Source organism: Gymnodraco acuticeps, unplaced genomic scaffold (assembly GCF_902827175.1).
Source record: "Gymnodraco acuticeps unplaced genomic scaffold, fGymAcu1.1, whole genome shotgun sequence".
Taxonomy (NCBI): Eukaryota; Metazoa; Chordata; class Actinopteri; order Perciformes; family Bathydraconidae; genus Gymnodraco; species Gymnodraco acuticeps.
The window spans coordinates 34,496-53,203 of record NW_022991920.1 but is presented as its reverse complement, the minus strand read 5'-3'; the positions used below and the strand labels follow the sequence as shown (position 1 = coordinate 53,203).

The 18,708-nt window shown below is 41.1% G+C and overlaps 1 protein-coding gene across 2 annotated transcripts in view; it reads left to right on the top strand.

Annotated features, from left to right (window-relative positions):
- ttc13 (tetratricopeptide repeat domain 13) overlaps window positions 1-16,525 on the top strand; it is a 32,392-nt gene extending 15,867 nt beyond the window's left edge. The window contains exons 11-23 of one of the 2 annotated variants that reach the window (XM_034200185.1): window positions 1,002-1,176; window positions 1,315-1,471; window positions 2,666-2,796; window positions 2,875-3,007; window positions 4,061-4,153; window positions 4,404-4,487; window positions 5,612-5,696; window positions 6,035-6,141; window positions 6,270-6,405; window positions 10,753-10,832; window positions 11,277-11,355; window positions 14,534-14,613; window positions 14,693-16,525. In XM_034200185.1, coding sequence (XP_034056076.1) covers window positions 1,002-1,176; window positions 1,315-1,471; window positions 2,666-2,796; window positions 2,875-3,007; window positions 4,061-4,153; window positions 4,404-4,487; window positions 5,612-5,696; window positions 6,035-6,141; window positions 6,270-6,405; window positions 10,753-10,832; window positions 11,277-11,355; window positions 14,534-14,613; window positions 14,693-14,807 — 1,455 coding nt within the window. In that variant the 3' untranslated portion in view covers window positions 14,808-16,525. Of the gene's footprint in view, window positions 1-1,001; window positions 1,177-1,314; window positions 1,472-2,665; window positions 2,797-2,874; window positions 3,008-4,060; window positions 4,154-4,403; window positions 4,488-5,611; window positions 5,697-6,031; window positions 6,142-6,269; window positions 6,406-10,752; window positions 10,833-11,276; window positions 11,356-14,533; window positions 14,614-14,692 lie in introns of both variants that reach the window. The other variant, XM_034200184.1, reaches the window with a different exon arrangement.
- The last annotated feature ends 2,183 nt before the right edge of the window (window positions 16,526-18,708 follow it).

Genomic DNA, 18,708 nt, shown 5'->3' with positions numbered 1-18,708 from the left:
GAACTGCACTGTGGTTTCGTCGCTTTTCCTCCGTTGCTCCCTTCGAAAGTTGAGAAAATATCAACTTTTCAAGCTTCGACGGAAGCGCCAGCCAATCAAACCGTGTGCTTGTGTGTCTGGGGCGGGAGATTCATGTGATTGGTTGTTGGTCGCACACCAGACACGCCCACCGGCAAGCTTCAACGCGACGCTGCTGTGTGGACGTACCGTTGGTTTCGTTTTTTACTACCAAGTGTTTCCATACATTTTCCAGCCTGGAAAAATTAATAATAAGTTATATTAATTGTAATTGAGGTAACGGTTTTTAGCCATATTTCTTTCAATGCTTTTTTTGGTCATTTGTTGCACAGAGTCCAAGAAACCCTGATTTTTAACCCATAAATGCTCATGTGGGGGGGGGGATTACACTATTAATTATATGGCTATTATATTTATTTTGTGGGCCTTCTACTCGTTAAACTGCAGATTTAGAATTATAATATGTCAAATGTCACATTAAAGTGTCTCAACACGGTCTATATATTTGGTTTAGTTGAATTATTTCAAATCTTTCCATACATTTCCCAGCCTAAAAACATATTTTAAAAGTTTAATATAATGGTAACGTAATTATTCTACTTTTTACTCATATTTTGTTGGCACATCTCCATTTGTTGCACAGAGTCCAAGAAAAACAGATTTTAAACCCATAAATGCTTAATTTTATAACCACCTAATCCAGCTGTTGGTAAACATCTCCTGAATGATGAACAATGCTTACAACGGAGAGGATAACTACAATTACAACAATGGGGGTGAAAACAACAGCTCCCATGATACCACACTACGTCAACATGTCACTACATCTTTTGATATTGTTGTAAATGTGAGACCCCTTGCAGCAAAAAAATCCATATTGAACTTCTGTATACCTTAGGTTGGTTAATAACAAACTATCTTTTTCAGTCCAACCCTTCTTATTGTTCTTCTGTGTTTGTTCCCTTTGTATTTCTCTGCTGCAGAGGTGTCTTCAGCTGGAGCCGTACAACGAGGTGTGTCAGTACATGAAGGGGTTAAGTCACGTGGCGATGGGTCAGTTCTACGAGGGCATCAAAGCTCAGACTAAAGTCATGCTGAACGACCCTCTGCTGGGACAGAAGGCCAGCTCTGAATACCTCAAAGTCAAATACCTCAGAGGTCAGTGTCCACACAGTCCCTTTAGTTATCCCTATAAAAGAAACCATAAGCAGCCGACAGTTACTATAACTACAAACCTCTATTTATAAACTAAACCAGTACATTTTAAATGATATCTTGCATTTATTTTCCCACCAGAGTACTCTCGCTACCTGCACTCCCACCTTGACATCCCGGTAGCAGAGTACAACGTGGACCAGGACTTACCGGGAAACTTTAAGAACCACTGGGCCAAGAACCTGCCGTTTTTAATAGAAGATTATGAAGAACAGCCCGGCCTGCAGCCACACATCAAGTAGGTTTGATCAGTGGCGAACCGTGTCTATCACAACTGGACCTTCTGTAGACACACACACCCCCCGCCCCCCCCTCCCCCTCCGCGGCGTTATAATGTCCGTCTTTTCACTGAATTCTCTGAATACCTTGAAGGCCCTGACGGTTCGCCACTGGGTTTGATCGGTCCTATACAGCTGATATTATACTTGGTTTTTTCTACTTTTTCCTGCTCTGAGATCAAAGAAAAACTGCAGTTAATGCTTAAGATATTAGCAAAATGTAATATAATAAGGTACTTCATTTGTAGCGCAATCAAAGGGGTTTCAAACCAACATATTAATATATAATATTCATACGTTTTCTTGGTTTTATTTGGTTCATTACACAGTGTCCTGCACGGAAGAGTAATAACAGGGGGTCCGTAAAAAGTATTAAAAATCAATTTAGCGAAAATGAAGGCTATTCAAAAGTATTAAAGGGCATTTTCCAAGGTATTACATGTTGTAGCTTGTTTTCAATAAGTATATAAATGGTCCAAAGAGGTTGTATTCCACAGTCTGCCTGAATGTAATCATGGCGTAGGTGTGTAGTGTGATTCTGTAGTTTATTGATGGCATCCCGTTGGATTTGACGTCATCTGAACAGGACATCGCACGCTCACTGCTTGATAGCGCGCGAAGGTCCGTTTACGCCGGTTGTTAAACAACATCGTTATGTGGAAATGCAAGTCTGCGTCCAAATGGTTGGAAGATAAGGAGGAAGGACAATCAATACTGTATATAGTCAATGTGAGGTAAAGTGTGTCGCCAAGGTAACCGGTTAAAACTCCAAGTGGCGATGAGGTCTTAAAATGTATGGAAAGGGTCTTAAAAAAGGTCTTAAAAGGTTTTAAATCTGACTTCAGGATTCCTGCATATACCCTGAATAACTTAATTTCAGAAATCATGATCCATCACCTTCCTATTGTCTTGAGCTGTAGTTTGTAGAAAACGCACGAGCCCAGAGCCCATCCAAACAGTGTATAATGGTTCATAGGCAACACCTGCCATCTTTTCTATAAGGCTTAAAAGATCCAGTGTCCTTAAGGCAGATTTTTTTATGCCAGAAATAAACGTTTTCTTCTGTTTCAGAAGCTTTAACAGTAGCCACAGTACAGTCCAGAAATAAACTAATAAAAGGGCACACCTCATAGATTTGTGTTTGTGTTCTGCAGAGACGTGCTGCCTCAGAACTTCGAGAGCTACAGCAGTGAAGTCCAGAAGCTGATCTGCACAGCCGACCACCTGGGGGCGCTCATGCAATACGACACTCCTGGTTTCTTACCTAACAGGAGAATACACAGAGGTGATGAATGCTGCAGTTCATACAGACACTTGAAGTATAAACAAAGGCAGTAGAGTAATGATGTTTGTGCCGTTTCAGCCATGGGTTTAGCCACTCTGGAGGTGATGCAGGCCATGCATCGGACGTGGAGCAACTCCAAAGTCAGAGTCAACGGGAAAACCAGGCAAATGCAGTGGAGAGACATGTTCGACATAGCTGTCAAATGGAGGAGGTGAGAACTGATTCTGATCATCTGTGTTGAAATAAACACTATTGAACTTCATCCATTCACAGTCCAACTTATCGACTGTTAACATCAGTTATTGAGTCAAAAAGTGGTTACTCTTAACACGGTGTAAATGTGTTTTGACTAGATGAGAAAACAATGAGTAAGACACCTAAAACTGTATTGTATTCCAAGAGAAATTAAACGCGGGAGCAACTGTGGATACATATTCATCTCCGGGAGCTCATTCTAAAACACACAGGATTCAAGGGATAAGAAGACAGATGATTTGATACATCATAGCCACCAATTTACCCTCTTAAGTAGCATAGTAAATGCTAGACTCCAGATCTGTGTGGTCTTAACACTGATAGAGAGGCGAAGACCCTCCCTTTCCGGGGACCTTCATGGGACCTTATTTCGGAAAAAGTATGTATTGAAGTCAATGGAGAGAGAAAGATTATCTTTCGATCCCGTTTGAATTGTGCCATGAATTACACATATGTTTGTCAATTTAAAAGATCATTTTGCAAGTAAATCTTTTTTAAATGTGTCGTAAAACTGTTTTTGTGTGAAACCGCTCAATGACCTACATCTCCCGTCTCGCACCACACACCAAGACGGCCGTCACGTTGAAACATTTCACTTCTTTCTCTCAGAATGAGGCGGAAAGTATTAAACGAGGTCTGGGCACGTTGAGAGCTGTGCATACACACAAGGGGAGTTAGTCGGTTCCGTGAGAGCCAGCATGCGGGACCGGGATTCTGGAATTTGTAGTCTTTCTGGTTGCGTATTTTTCATAGTCTTCTATTTCAACAGTTTTACGACAAACTGTGACTTTTTTGACGTGGAAATAATTTTTTAAGATTGACAAAAATCATATATGTAATTCGTGGCACAATTCAAACGGGATCGAAAGATACGTTTTCTCTCTCCATTGACTTCAATACATACTTTTTCCGAAATAAGGTCCCATGGTGCGGAAGTAGATGGGCGGGACTTCGCCTCTCTATTGAACTACAGTGCTAACGGACTCACCATCTTTTCCTCTGCTCGCAGGATCGCAGACCCAGACCAGCCCGTCCTGTGGCTGGATCAGATGCCTGCCAGGAGTCTCAGTCGAGGATTCAACAATCACATCAACCTCATCAGGTAACAGCTTCCCCCCTGGAGACAGAGGCTCCCATAAGTCCCTGGAGTGACTTGAATTTCCACATTGCCTTGCTTTGTCTCCTCAGCTTTGTATTGGTAACACTTGTATTGAAATTCATGGTTATACGACACTGTTTGTTCAGTTTTTAATCACTGTAGCCTTGACTCTGACAAACTCACAGAAAGCTCTTCTTCATACCAAAGCAGATCTTTTGACAGTATGAATTTTGTTGTCCTTGTCTTTCCTCAGGGGACAGATTATCAACATCAGATACCTGGCGTACTTTGACAACATCCTCGACTTCATCAAAGACAGAATACTGGTGTATCATGGGTAAATGACACCATTACTGAAACATTTATCACAAACAGTTACCCTAATATTCTGTACTGCCTCTGTTTTAGTGATGGGAATGATGGCTCTTTGAAGGGAGCCGGATCTTATGGCTCCGTTCCTTTCAAAGAGCCGTTCAAAAGAGCCGTTCAAAAGAGCCGTTTAAAGGGTTACTAGGTTTATCTGCGAAATAATCACCAGGATAATGATTGACTGTATTGCCAGACCTAATGTCAATCATCTGCATTGTAAACATGACACAAGGTGGCGCCGTATCCATGTCATCATGTCAGTGAATGTACTTTGAATTTCCCCTCTGTATGTGTTGAGTAAATAAAGTTGCCTTGCCTTGAATGAAATTCACGCAACTCTTAATATTAGATACTGTGTTTTTAAGTGGCGATGGAGATTATTTGTTGACCCTGCTTTAAAGGATATTTTGCCTTTACAAATGGTGCGCTTTATCACCGCCTGGGTTTTGGTTGAATGCTGCGTTTTCGCGTTTGGCTCATTTTCCATCCGAAAAACACGTCGTCTACCGCTCCTGTACCACTTGTTATGACTTCTCTCTCGCGCGTATTCCGTTAAGACCCACCCCGTCTCACTCCTCGTGCTGAAACCTAGCAATCAGAGTAGGGGCGGGTCTTCACAGAATACGCGTGGGGAACAAAATCAAGCTTTTTAAAAGGCGAGTGGATTTTGGAGTGAGTGCGGACCAACAATTGAACGATGAAAAGAACGGCTCTTTGGTACGAACGAGGGGAATCGAGTCGTACTTGGTGAGAGCCGTTCTTTTTATCGTTCAATCGTTCAAAATAATCGGCTCGTTCGCGACCGACACATCACTGCTCTGTTGCTGCAATATCCTTTTAGTTATTTCCTTTTTTCCTTCCTTTGCTTTCTTTGAAAAGCTGTATCAGAAAACAACGAAAGACTAGCATCCCCATGTCTGTCCTAATTTATTTCCCAGGAGCTATGGTATTATTGTTGCTACTGTATTCTGCCGACAAAGCAGAACTGTGTACATTATTCTTTCCTTCAGGCTTTTACATTTTTGTTTTGCATGAATTTTCTTATGCATGAATATAAATATTTATTCAACTTTCTCCTGTTTTGTGTGTCAGGGCGTACAACCCCAGAGGACTCTTAGAAGTCCGGCAGGCTCTTGAAAATGTGAATAAAGTAGAAGATCTGCTTCCTATAATGAAGGTAAGGACGAAAAGCGGGATGATTAGTTAAGAGGAAAGTAAACCGAAGATGTGTTCATGACTAAAGTTGGATGCAAAAATATTGCTCTCAACTCGAGGCTCTACTGCAGTTTTTAAATATTATATAACATAAGGTCCTAATAAGCATATTGCTCAGTTAGAAATACAAAGGGGACCATGAGTAAAGATTGTTTTACCAACTGCCGTCTCAGTGTCTCAAGAAATTAACTCACAATCGAGTTTTTATTTCGTTGTCTTGTACAAAATACATGTCTTGTATTCGTTCAGCAGTGAAAACCCGGCTGGTTGTTTGTGTGTGTGTTTTATTTCCTGAAGCAGTTCAATAGTAAAACCAGAGATGGCTTCACGGTCAACTCCAAGGTGCCGAGCATGAAGGATCTTGGGAAAGAGTACGACGGTTTTACCATCACCATCACTGGAGACAGGTACGAGGCAAAGTATATTTTAAGTGTCGACCTAGACAATGACAGTTTCCACTTTGTTGGAACTATGAAGCCAGAAGGAGATGAACTGATTGCTTGTTCAGATGTTTGAACTGTTTTCTGTGTTTTAGGGTGGGCAACATGTTGTTCTCAGTAGAGACGCAGACGACAGAGGAGCGGACGCAGCAGTACCAGTCAGAGATCGAGTCCATCTACAAAGACCTCACTGCTAAAGGGAAGGCCTTAATGCTGTCCACTGAACTCGGGGTAAGATTCATCTCTGCTGTCAACCTTCCTAACTTTGGTCTTCCATAAATTACAAAAAGCAGAATACAGATCAGATCTCCAGACAGGAAAACTAGTGAGGGAATTTAATTAATCGTCTAGAGCAGTGCTTCTCAAAGTGTGGTGCGCGGACCACTGGTGCTCCGTGAGTGCTCCCTAGTGGTCCGTGAGTATATTGGTAAAATTTCACATTTGAAATAAATAAATGAATTTAAGTTTTCCGCACTCTCGCGGGAATATCTCTGCAACGCTTAAGTTTCACTTTCGATTGCATCATATAGCCCAGCGCAACACCTTCATCACACATGTTGCCACTTGTTTGTACCATTTTCAGGCGATTTGTAATCTGTTCTAGAAAAATGATGTGATTTTGGATATTTGTGGAGTTAGGTGGTCCGCGACTGTTTTTTTATTGGTTAAGTGGTCCTTGGTGTAAGGGAAACTTCTGTGCAGCAATGCAGTGGGAGTCACCGACTCAGGAAAGAGACACGGGAAGAGCAGGAGCTTTGATGTCAAACACTGATGGTTTATTTGGAGTTTCGGCCGGAGAATTCACATCACAAGTCCAAGAGCCAGAGGTTCTGACTAGTGTTAATTTTGTCAGCTATTTTTTTATTTAGTTTTAGTCTTAGTCCTGTGTTAAATTTTCTTTTTAGTTTTAGTCATATTTAGTCACCTTCATCCTGTTTTTATTTAGTCAAATTTTAGTCGACTAAAAGTCCGAGTATTTTAGTCTTATTTTAGTCAAAGAAAACTAATTATTTTAGTCTACTTTTTGTCAATGAAAACTGTAGTCTTTTTTAGTCATCAGATTATATAGAACATTTCAGTCAAACTAGTCTAGCCAAAACCAATAATTTGTCATTTTAGTATATATAAATAAGATTATATCTTGTCCTTATTTGATGAAAAACAGGTTGAATGATTAAGAAGCTTTGCAGAGAGTATCTGCTCAGGTTTGTGGTGCTTTCACCAGCTGTGTTATGGCCACATTGCTTCCCTTCTGATAAAACAATGCATTCGCTTTTTTTCTCCGCCTCATTGTAGCGAAAATGGGCCCAAATATCACATCGTTTCTTTCTCCCAAGCAGTGGTGGCTTTAGACTTTTTCGTTGTTAGTCATTTTGACGGACAGGATCGTAACATTTCCGTCATAATCCATTATTATCCGTCGAGTGCACAATGTATCTCTCACTCGCGCTGACGGGGGGGGGGGGGGGGGGTATTCGGTTAACGCGAGTGCGACCACTGCTCCCAAGCCCTGTTGTTGCCATTTTATTTTCTGTTAAATAAGGTTAGTTAGACCATGAGTTAGACCCGAGTCTTCCTGACAGTTCACAGTGTGCCGCTGCCCGGTGTAATTCAAATCTACCGCCGCGCGCAGCACAGACACACAGCTGCTGCCCTGCCGCAGCACCGGAAATGGAACTGCTGGGAGAAAAACTGACTATCAGAGATGTAACGTTATCTTTGATAATATTTCGTCTCCTCATTTTTCGTCAACGAAAGTAAAGAGAGATTTTGGCATAGTTTTTATTTAGTAAACTACATTTTCGTCTCGTCACTTTTCGTCAACGATATTGCATGATGATTTCGTTACAGTTATTGTTTACTGCCGTCGGTGCCGTCTCGTCATAGTCTCGTTTTCGTCATGGAAAAAAAGGTCTTTGACGAACATATTTCGTCATAGTTTTAGTCAACGAAATTAACACTAGTTCTGACTTCACGGTAGAGTTGCCACGTCAATTCTGGAGCGCCTCTCTCTCGTTAGCCCATTTAACTGGTTTCACAGAGTAATCAACATATTTTGATAAGATTGCTTAGACAGTTGGGCACACTGAGTTACTTGCGTCCGTCACTTATGGCCTCGAAGGTTTCATACCTTGGAGTCCACAAACAACAAAGAAGGAAGTGTCCCAGTGCACCCACAACAATAGACCATCTGTGACCTAGGGTTGCCCGGTCACAGAATGGGAACAACAACATTATGGCTGAAGCAGCCTATCTCCTTAAAGGAGATAACAGATGTCAGGGTTGGTCATGCACATCATATCTAGGAGTCTAGGACAATTATTTCCCTAACACTTGGTATGAAAAAGTTTGAGAAACACTGATCTAGAGCAGGGGTTCCCAACCTTTATTGTGCCAAGGACCGGCAGATACATTAAAAAAAAGTCGCGGACCGGTTGTCAATTTTAACAGATTTTAATATTTACTCACCAGCAGCAGGTAGCAACAGAGGCTAATTGTACGTAACAGCCTGAACAAATACTAGAACAATATAATAATAATACATTACATTTATAAAGCGCTTTTCCTGGTGCTCAAAGCGCTTACAAACAAGCCTAAAACAAATATGCATCCAAAACATATTTACAACGTTTAAAAAAGAACCGGAGTCGTTTTTCAAAAAAACGACGTTATTCAGTTTTTAAACCAAAACAAGAAAACAGATAAATCAACGTTTTGGTTTTGTTTATATGATTTACGGATAATCATGGGAAAACGAGGTGTGTGTGTGTGTGTGTGTGTGTGTGTGTGTGTGTGTGTGTGTGTGTGTGTGTGTGTGTGTGTGTGTGTGTGTGTGTGTGTGTGTGTGTGTGTGTGTGTGTGTGTGTGTGTGTGTGTGTGTGTGTGTGTGTGTGTGGTGTGTGTGTGTTTGTGTGTGTGTGTGTGTGTGTGTGTGTGTGTGTGTGTGTGTGTGTGTGTGTGTGTGTGTGTGTGGTGTGTGTGTGTGTGTGTGTGTGTGTGTGTGTGTGTGTGTGTGTGTGTGTGTGTGTGTGTGTGGTGTGTGTGTGTGTGTGTGTGTGTGTGTGTGTGTGTGGTGTGTGTGTGTGTGTGTGTGTGTGTGTGTGTGTGTGTGTGTGTGTGTGTGTGTGTGTGTGTGTGTGCTTTGTTTTCCGCCGATCTTATGATAGTGACGTTCGTTCCGGTGCACGTCCGACAGCATTTAGCACTACATCGAGATTAAGATTAAACTAATTTATTTTGGGAACACCCGCATATAGGCTACCTATGGAGTTAGCCAGACGTGTGTAAATTACTGTTCATGGTCATTTGAAAACAAATGCCGGTGTCGGACAGACACAAACACACCGAACACACAGAGCTGAGCTGAGCATGCGCCTTGGTGACTGGACATCTCCTTCATAAAACTAATAAAAGGGGGAGTAATCGGGCAGTTTGATGTGTGTAGCGATATGTGTAGAGGTGTGTGTGGTTAACACGTAGCAGCCTGCAGTCACTCGCTGTTCTGATGAAGGTAAACACAGCGAAGGCGGTGCGTAAAAAGGCACAGCTCTTTACCCGCTGGTGCTGCACTTCTCAGAGGCGGAGTTACACGTCCCGCTGCCTCCTGATGCTGCAGCCATTTCATGAAGTGAAGGAGGTTTTCCTTCTATAAAACAGCTGCAGATACCGTGAGAGTCCCGGACATGAATTCATAGATCAAGGCAGACTGGTTTACTCTCCTGTTTTGCCAATCCGGTGCTTAAACAAATAGCTCTACACCCCTGGCCGACATGTCCTTAAAATGAAGTCTGAGTTTGAAATATATCTCAAATAATGTATGCACTGCCATTTCCCCACATAAACATAACCGTCTGCAGTTAAGCGGTTGTCTCCTGTGCGCTCCTCTTCCTACTTGGCGCACCGGTAACTTTCTCGTGCGCACGAGAGGCTGAGACCTTATAGGCTGAGCCGCCAAATCCCTCGGAACATTATAAAAGCCATTTTCAACGGTTTTCTGGTGTAAGATTAAATAGGCTACGTGATGAAATAATATGACTGGTATAGGTGCGAAAAAATATTATGATAAAATATATTTATAATTCTGCAAATATTACGTTAAACTCACAGCTATTTCGCGGCCCGGCAGTAACACCTCCGCGGACCGGGGGTTGGGAACCCCTGCTCTAGAGAATATCACAGATCAAATACAGGATTGTAGTTGAATGTGTTCAGCAGCTGGTTGTTGTGGAGGATTTTCAGACTTGAGAAAAAACTATCGGACATTTATTAAAGACACATTTTGACTTGATTAAAAGTCAGTCAGTTCAACTTAGGCTCAATTCCTCATTGTTCAGCTTCTAGTTACTTGATCCAGACTGACAGCTGTGTGGTCAATGTCGTTATTATTGTAACAGCTGAAACAGATACCTGGAACAATATGAATGTCCTCTTTTGTTTTGTTTTTTGTCTCTTACACCCTTTGTTGTTTAACCGAAAATATAGACAGTTCATAGTGAAGGCAGTTTTAAATTGAAGGATGTGTCTGTAAATTCTTGCTCCGTCAGTTCGTGACTAAACGGTCGTTTGTCTGTCCTCCAGGATGCAGATGCCGTATGTAACCTGATCCTCTCCCTGGTTTATTACTTCTGCAATCTCATGCCCCTCTCCAGAGGATCCAGGTAATTCAACATGGAAACAGCCTGCAGTCTTAAGATTTTCAAAAGGTTCAACTATAGTGCAACTAACGCCTCGTACACACGGTTCCGTCGCGTTGAAGCTTGCCGGTGGGCGTATCTGGTTCGCAACCAATCACATTAATCTCCCGCCCCGGGCACACAAGCACGCGGTTTGATTGGCGAGCGCTTGTACTGGCATATGATTTGATTGGCCAGCGCTTGAAGCACGCAACGGAACCGTGTGTAGGATGCGTAACTGTCATTTTAGCTTGTTTTCTTGCTGTTTGAGTGGGATCCCTATTTACAGTTAACTTAAAAAGTGTTTACTTACTTTAAAATAGATTTTGGAAACTTTTGAGTAAACTTTTCTTACTTTTAGCGTGCTACAGAGCAGTTCAGTTTATGATGCTAGTGTGAAAAGTGTTTCTCTGATGTTCCTCTCCTCAGTGTGGTGGCGTACTCCGTGGTGATGGGAGCGCTGATGGCCAGCGGGAAGGAGGTGGTCGGCAGGATCCCGAAAGGAAAGGTAAACATGAACAACCTTTCAGACATTCACCTCAGTATGGCAGACCTTATAACATGTCAGATTGATGTCAAGTACAGTTGAAGAAACCGATGACTTCCTTCCTCACTGTTACACTTTTCACACGTTTAATTTCTGCGCTTCAATTTTTAAACTACAAAACATTGTTACAGGGATTATTCTCATGGCATACGAATCTCTAAGCAACCTTTGTCGAAGCAGAAGAGTTCAAAATAAAAGGAACACCAATAATAACACAACTACCTCCCTTTGACATCCACGACAACTGCGTCAATGAATATTCAGCTTTACATATAGCACCTGAGAATGGGAAAAGGAATAAAGTTAAAGTCTGAATATAGTGTCTGACCAGAAGAGAAAACACTCGTTTTTTTTGCTTTCATTTAACTTTCAGCTCACCATTTTTATTCTAGCTGTGCAGTGTTTCCGCCAGCACAGGGCTGAGAGGCTGGTGACTTGAGCCGTCCCTTATAGATACTATCTCTTTACGTATTAGTGATGGGAATTCCGGCTCTTTTTAGTGAGCCGGATAATTTGGCTCGGCTCTTCGGCTCCCAAACGGCTCTTCATGTTACCACAGTTTACCACGGAGCCTCAGTTTCGCCGGTTCGAGGCTCCGGCGCTCGCAGCTCCGGCGCGTGCTTCACTAGCACCCCCCCCCGCTCATCGCGTCCAAATCGCGCACGTTCCGTGTTATCCTGTGACAGCCACCACCGATGTCGGGGAAACGATCTTCAATACTCCGAAAATAATCCCACCAGATTCCGTTGCCCCTCCAACAGCGGGATGTCCTTGGCCTTTTTCCTTTTCGTCATTTCAAGCGATAAAAACTCTCGATCTTCTCTCAAATTATTTATTTTTTTGGACGCCCTCGGCTCGAGTTCAGGGCGTTCCGAGCTGAATAATGGCATCAAATTACGGCAAGACCCCCCCCTGGCGGAAACGCTGTAGCTGTGATATCGCTCCCCCTCACACAGCAGGTGCTCGCAGCTCTTAACCGCGGTGGTTTTGGCGCAGTGGTTAGAGCGTTGGTCATCAGATCAAGGGCCGTTGGTGAACTCCAGTTCGAATCCCGCCTCGGCCGCCACTGCGTCAGGCCGTTGTGTCCTTGGGCAAGACACTTCACCCGCATTTGCTCCTGTGGGTAATGTCCGCAGTAATGACTCTAACATGTCTAATATGTGTAATTGTAAAGCGCTTTGAGCACCTGTAAAAGCGCTCTAATAAAAAATGTAATGCATTATTATTATTATTATTATTTATCTGAATACAAACGGACATTAACGTAAAGTCAGAATAATAAAAATCCACAAGTTAAATAGCTTTAAAACCTGCAATGTGTGACTCTGGATTGGAATGACGTGAGTGTTTAAGAGGATATAATACAAAACAAAAAGGACTAGTTAAGGATCATTGACTCTTTTTTTGTTATCTCTCTAAATAAAAGGTGTTCATTTCATAAGAGTCTATTGTTCCAACACATTTACTCCAGACATCGGGGGAAAGATGCTTGGCTGGATCTCTTATGTTGCGCCGGCCAGGCAGACACTTTGTTATCAAAACAAGGCAGGAAACTGATCAGGTGTGAGATTTATACCCAGGAAGCGTATTGTCTGATCTCATAATGTCCAGGCTTGTCTTTGTTTGACTCAAGATGTCTGGGCATTTGAATATCTTCACAAATGAATACAAAAACCTGGGAAACCTACAGTTCACGTTCTAATCCTTCTCATAGACACACTGCTGCTAGGGAGGGCTTTTGTTGCTTTGAAGAGGCTTTAATAGGTGCAGAAAAACAAACATTTAGAAAACATCCTTGTTTGATGTTCAACTACATCATATATAGAAAATAATGACTGAAGTCTTCTTAGAATTTTACGGTAGTAAGTTTAAATATCATAGTTATCCGTCCTAATCTGCACTACAAACGAAGGGCAAGACTCTTGGAATCTTTTACAAAAGTTGTTTATTTTAAGTCAGGAGGGCACCATAGAAGTACATCTGTTGCACTCCCTGAGGTTTCTGTCATTGTTCCCAAATAATTGTGGGATTTTCTTGGAGTTTTAACTTTTCCACTGCTAGGGTAACACAGAGATTAAGACACTCTTAATGCCCTTGATACAAATGTTTAATTGGTGGTGTGTGGCTATATACATAGAAACTGATGGATTGACCCTGAGATGAATTCAAGCAGATTTGAATTGTTGAATTCTCTAGGATAAAATGGTTGTATAAATATCTTTCAGTTCTAGAAATGTATAAAGAAATATTCATCAGATCAAGCGTTATGCAATCTGGTGATTTATTGTCTACGGCTCTTCATTCTTCTTTATCATGTAACTCTTAAAGTGGGTCGTTGGGTAACTGTGTAATTGACAGATCATCTATTTCACATGTGTCAAACTCAAGGCCCGGGGGCCAAATCAGGCCCTTGGTGGATTTAATTTCGGCCCGCAGGATAATTTCTAATTACTATTAGATCTGGCCCTCCGGTATATTGCACGCACACCTTCACTCCATCCTGAGGGTCTCCTCCGCTCAGAGCCTGAGCCCAAACATTGATGACCTTGCTCCCAAGATGAGATGCCCAGTATCTGAACAGCACAGAGCAGCACACTGAGTTCAATGAATGTTTCCTTCTGCACTTTCTCTCTCACGACAACAGGGCATGTTTGGGTTTCTCTTTGAGGGGAATAGTTTTTTTGAAGCTGTTGTTGGCCTGTGGGAAAATGTACTCATAAGAAATGACTCTTAGCTGCAGATAGAGCCATAAGAAATGAATGCAGCTGGTTATTTAATGTTTAATGTTGTTTTTATAGGCAATCATTTAAGCTTTGTTAGTTCCAGGTTGAATATGTGCAATAAGTTCATTTCAATACGTTTTGCAATAAACATTGAACCAGTCCGGCGCTCCACTAGTACCCATTTTTTTAATTTTGGCCCACTGTGTATTTGAGTTTGACACCCCTGGTTTATAGCATAACGTTTATTTTCTATTCTGAAGAGTTTTTTTTACATAAGTGCCATGTTTGGTTTTGAAAAACGCTTGCTTAGTAGGAAAGGAGGTTGACATTTTTTTTAATCGGATGTTTTTTTGTTAGTTTATAAGACATGTATCCCGAGTCTTTGTCCTCTAACAGTTCATTAAACATTGTTTCAGCTGGTGGATTTTGAAGCCATGACAACACCCAGTCCAGAAAGCTTCAGTAAAACAGCCAAGAACTGGATGAACCTCATGAGGTAACGAGACAAAACCGTTCCTTTTATTTATAAATACTCTTCAGTGCAGTTCATTCATATGTTCTGTCTCCTTCAACAGTTTACCAGTTTGGTACCAGAGTCTTCCTTCTGTAGCAGAGACGTTCCCGTCCAGCAGAACGATGATCGAGGTTCTCAACACAGACTCATCCTCACACTGTCCCAAGAAGTCCTAACAAAACTTCAGGAGTCTGTTCTGTCTCAATAACGGAGCTGCTGCACTGAGCAGGACAAAGGGCCGTCTTCTTCTGCATCCCAAACTAAACCCCAAAAGCATCTGAGCTCTAACGGTCATTCCCTACATTTTAAATGCATATTGTTTATTCCACACATTTGGGAACCAGGTCTATTGGGCTTGGCTAAAAACTAAGGTCATACCAATTGAAAACGTGTATTTAAAAAAAGACTTTTCCTCTGAGAAAACATTGCTTTTTCTTTGGTTTGTGGAAAGCTGAAATATATCTTATTTGGTATACAATGACTTCCTACTCAGTAATCCTCTCTTAGACACACGTTTTAAGTTGTGAACGTGCATACTTGAGCGTTCATCCAGCAGGTGCACACAATGTTTTCATTACCTTTGAACATGTATTTGCCACGCAGGACTATAACTACCGTAGTAGCAGCAAAACAACTGCAACAACAGTCCCTGACACACTTTGTTCAGATGCTCGTCAACATGTTCACATGAAACTACACATTTCGCCTCTTAGCTGTAGTCTATATTGTTTTGAGCGTTTTAGAGAATATTCACCATACAGATGTCTGCCTTCTTTTTTATATAAAAAAACCAACATGGCATTCTGTCTGTTGAGCTCAATGAGTCCAAAGATTAGTTTTAACTCAACAGGAAAGACCTTGTTGGAGGAAGTGTTTTATTTCTACAGTACACCACCTGCCAGCAGTATCATTGCACCGAAGGAAGGAAATGACGCTCTCCATGAGGCTGTTGAGTTTCTTTGGCGCTTTGAGCACCACAAGCAGAGTTTTAGTTCCATTATGTTATAGACAAGGCAGACATCTCTATGATCAGTATCTCAAACGTTTCGCAACGCACCCGAACTACAACCTATATAGAACAGGTAAGAGGACAAATATATTTTTTCCACTTGACTTGTCCCCTTTCATTGGACATTATGTCACGTTTATACAGTTTCAAATTGATTCGGATTTAGTTCAGGTACAAAAACATAATGAAATATTTTGGTGCTACCTTGTTTCAGTCCCAATATTCACACACTCCAGCTGTTTGGGTGAAGGTGAGTTTGGGATGCAGAATGGATTCTGTCCACCCGCGTCTGTTTCTCTGCTTTATAGGCCTTCACACTGAAACACACACAGTACACACAGTCCTCCATCTCAGCAGGAACAAGTCATGGTTATTAAATTAATACATCTAAGCGTTTTTGGATTTAAACTTAAAATTGGATGTTAATTTGGCGTCTGACGTGCACATTTTCTTAACCACTAAGGTACACACACACACACTCCAGGCTATCAGCAGAGAAAGAGTTTCGGGATCTACGGAAAGTAAAATGATGATAGAAAAACCTTCAGGGCTATTGAATTCCACTCTGGATACTTGAAGCAGTCTCTCTTTTTTATTTTGTTTTTTCTCGACACTCGCAGGAAGTGTCGCTTTTGTCTTATCGGGGGGATTGAACCCCGCTTTCTTTTAGCGTGACCAATAAAAGGGTCGGTGGTGAGAGGGGTTGGCTGCTGAACGACTGAGAGCGAGAGTCAGAGGATTTCAGAGAATTTTCAGAGGCATAAAGTCAATGATTTGTCGAAGGAAAACCGCTTCAAAAATATGTTTTTTCTGCGTTTTACGTCATGATAACGTGAATTATTTGAGTTTCAGGAAAAAATAAACTTGAATTTGAACAATGTGAAATTCAGAGTACCGATTTTTTTTTGTTACATTTCAATACTACATTTAGGATTTCACACAGCAGAGAAATGGAAGAGAACTCAATTTTATTAATGAGAAAATAAAGAATTCAAAATTGTTTTAAATATTTTTTGCAAAAGAAGACGTCTATACGGTTGTGTCCATTTACTTGAAAGATTTATAAAATGGTGTTAATGTACATTTACAAATATACCACAGATAATATTAAATATTTTTAAGATTGGAACATGATCATAAATAAATCGCAAAAATGAAAAAGGATTTTCAAAATACAAGAAAATTCAACAGAAATTGATCAAATAAATGTGTTTATACTTAATACAATTAAATATAATAAGACGAGCAGCAAATCAGTGAAAAGCGAAAGATACACCAACAAAAACAGCCACCGTTGGTTTTTGGATATAATACTTGATAATAATCGATTGTTTTGAGTTTTAGCGTCATGTCTTTAAGCGATGTGCTGTGGTGGAAAGACTTTCAAAAGAAGCATAATAAGCTGCGTTCAGTTATATGTCTCATACCAAACATAAATATGAGTAAGGGTATTATATAGTAGTCTGATTTAAAAAGCACTAAAGCAGTAAATGTCCCTTTTTTTTAAAGTGAAATAAGTACCAAAAAAAATGAGAGCAACACGAACAGACTCCTGAATATTCTCTGACTGCTGGGTCTCGTAAAGGATTAATTAAAGATGGCGGAAAACACACTGTCATCGTTTTTGCTATCATTCCCTTCTTGAACTGGATGCCATCTGTGTCTCTCACATCTCTGGATTTTCTTTTGCCCCCGTCGATTAAATGTGCCGTCACACGCTGTTCTGTAAGAGCATTACTTTGGGAGAAAATGGCTCCAAAAGTCTTAAAAATACTGTCTATAAAAAGACAATGTGGGACAATTTCTGTCTTTTCTAGATCACAGATATCTGGGGAAAACCTGGCCAGATTAAAATGGATTAACCGGTTTGGGAAATCTTCAAAAACACATTTAATTGGCTGTTAATTTCCAAATATGTACCACTGTTTGGTATTCTCTTTAGTTAAACTTTATTAGTTTAATTCTGTCTTTACAAAACTAAAAACGCTCTCATGGAAATTGAACCTATTGCTACAAATAAGAAACCTGATGTTTCAACGCCCACCAAAATCACCGCAGAGACGCGCACCATCTCCCCCGTCTTCATCACTGCGCCTACGTCAACCACCTCCCCCCCCCTTACTGATATGTGCTGGGTCCAGGCTCAAGGGCGTATGGCACTCTCAACTCTTTCCAGGACATGTCGGGGCCCTGCCTGCCAGTAGCTTTGCCGATATCTGTGTTGATAGGTAATAGATTAATAGCGGTGAATCATCTTAGAAACAGGAAGCGCTCAAACGTTTGTGTGAGTGTATCTAATTTAGCAGTGATTCCATGTCAGCCACAGCTTGTTACAAAAAACATGACTGATAGTGTGTTTAACAAACTTAAACTAGCTTTATTAAATGTCAGGTCTTTGGCAGGAAAAACATTTTTAATCAATGATTTTATCACTGAGCACAATCTCGATTTTATGTTTTTAACAGAAACTTGGATTGAACAAAATAACAGTGCAGCTGTTCTTATCGAATCAACCCCTCCCAACTTTAGTTTTATGAGTCAGGAAAGAATGCATAAGAAAGGGGGTGGAGTTGCTATTCTGTTCAATGATTCCCTTCAATGCAGGAAGACATCTTATGGAAACTTTGCTTCTTTTGAATATGTGGCCCTTCGGCTAAAATGCTCCTCTCGAGCTCTGTTCCTAAATATCTATAGACCACCCAAATACTGTGCAAGCTTTTTTGATGACTTTACTGAACTGCTGTCTATAGTGTGTATTGACTTTGACCGTCTAGTCATTGTTGGTGATTTGAACATCCATGTTGACAACCCCCAGGACAGAGGGGCAAAAGTGTTTTGTGTTCTTGATAGCTATGGACTGACTCAGCATGTGACGGAGCCCACGCACAATAAGGGGCACACTCTGGACTTAATTATCTCAAAGGGTCTGAATATCTCTAAGGTTGTGGTGACTGATGTTGCACTCTCTGACCATTCCTGTGTTTTCTTTGAGAGCTCTATTTCTGTTCACAAAAATGTTCAAAAAGAGGTAACCACAAAGCGATATTTAACTGAAAACACTAGGGAAA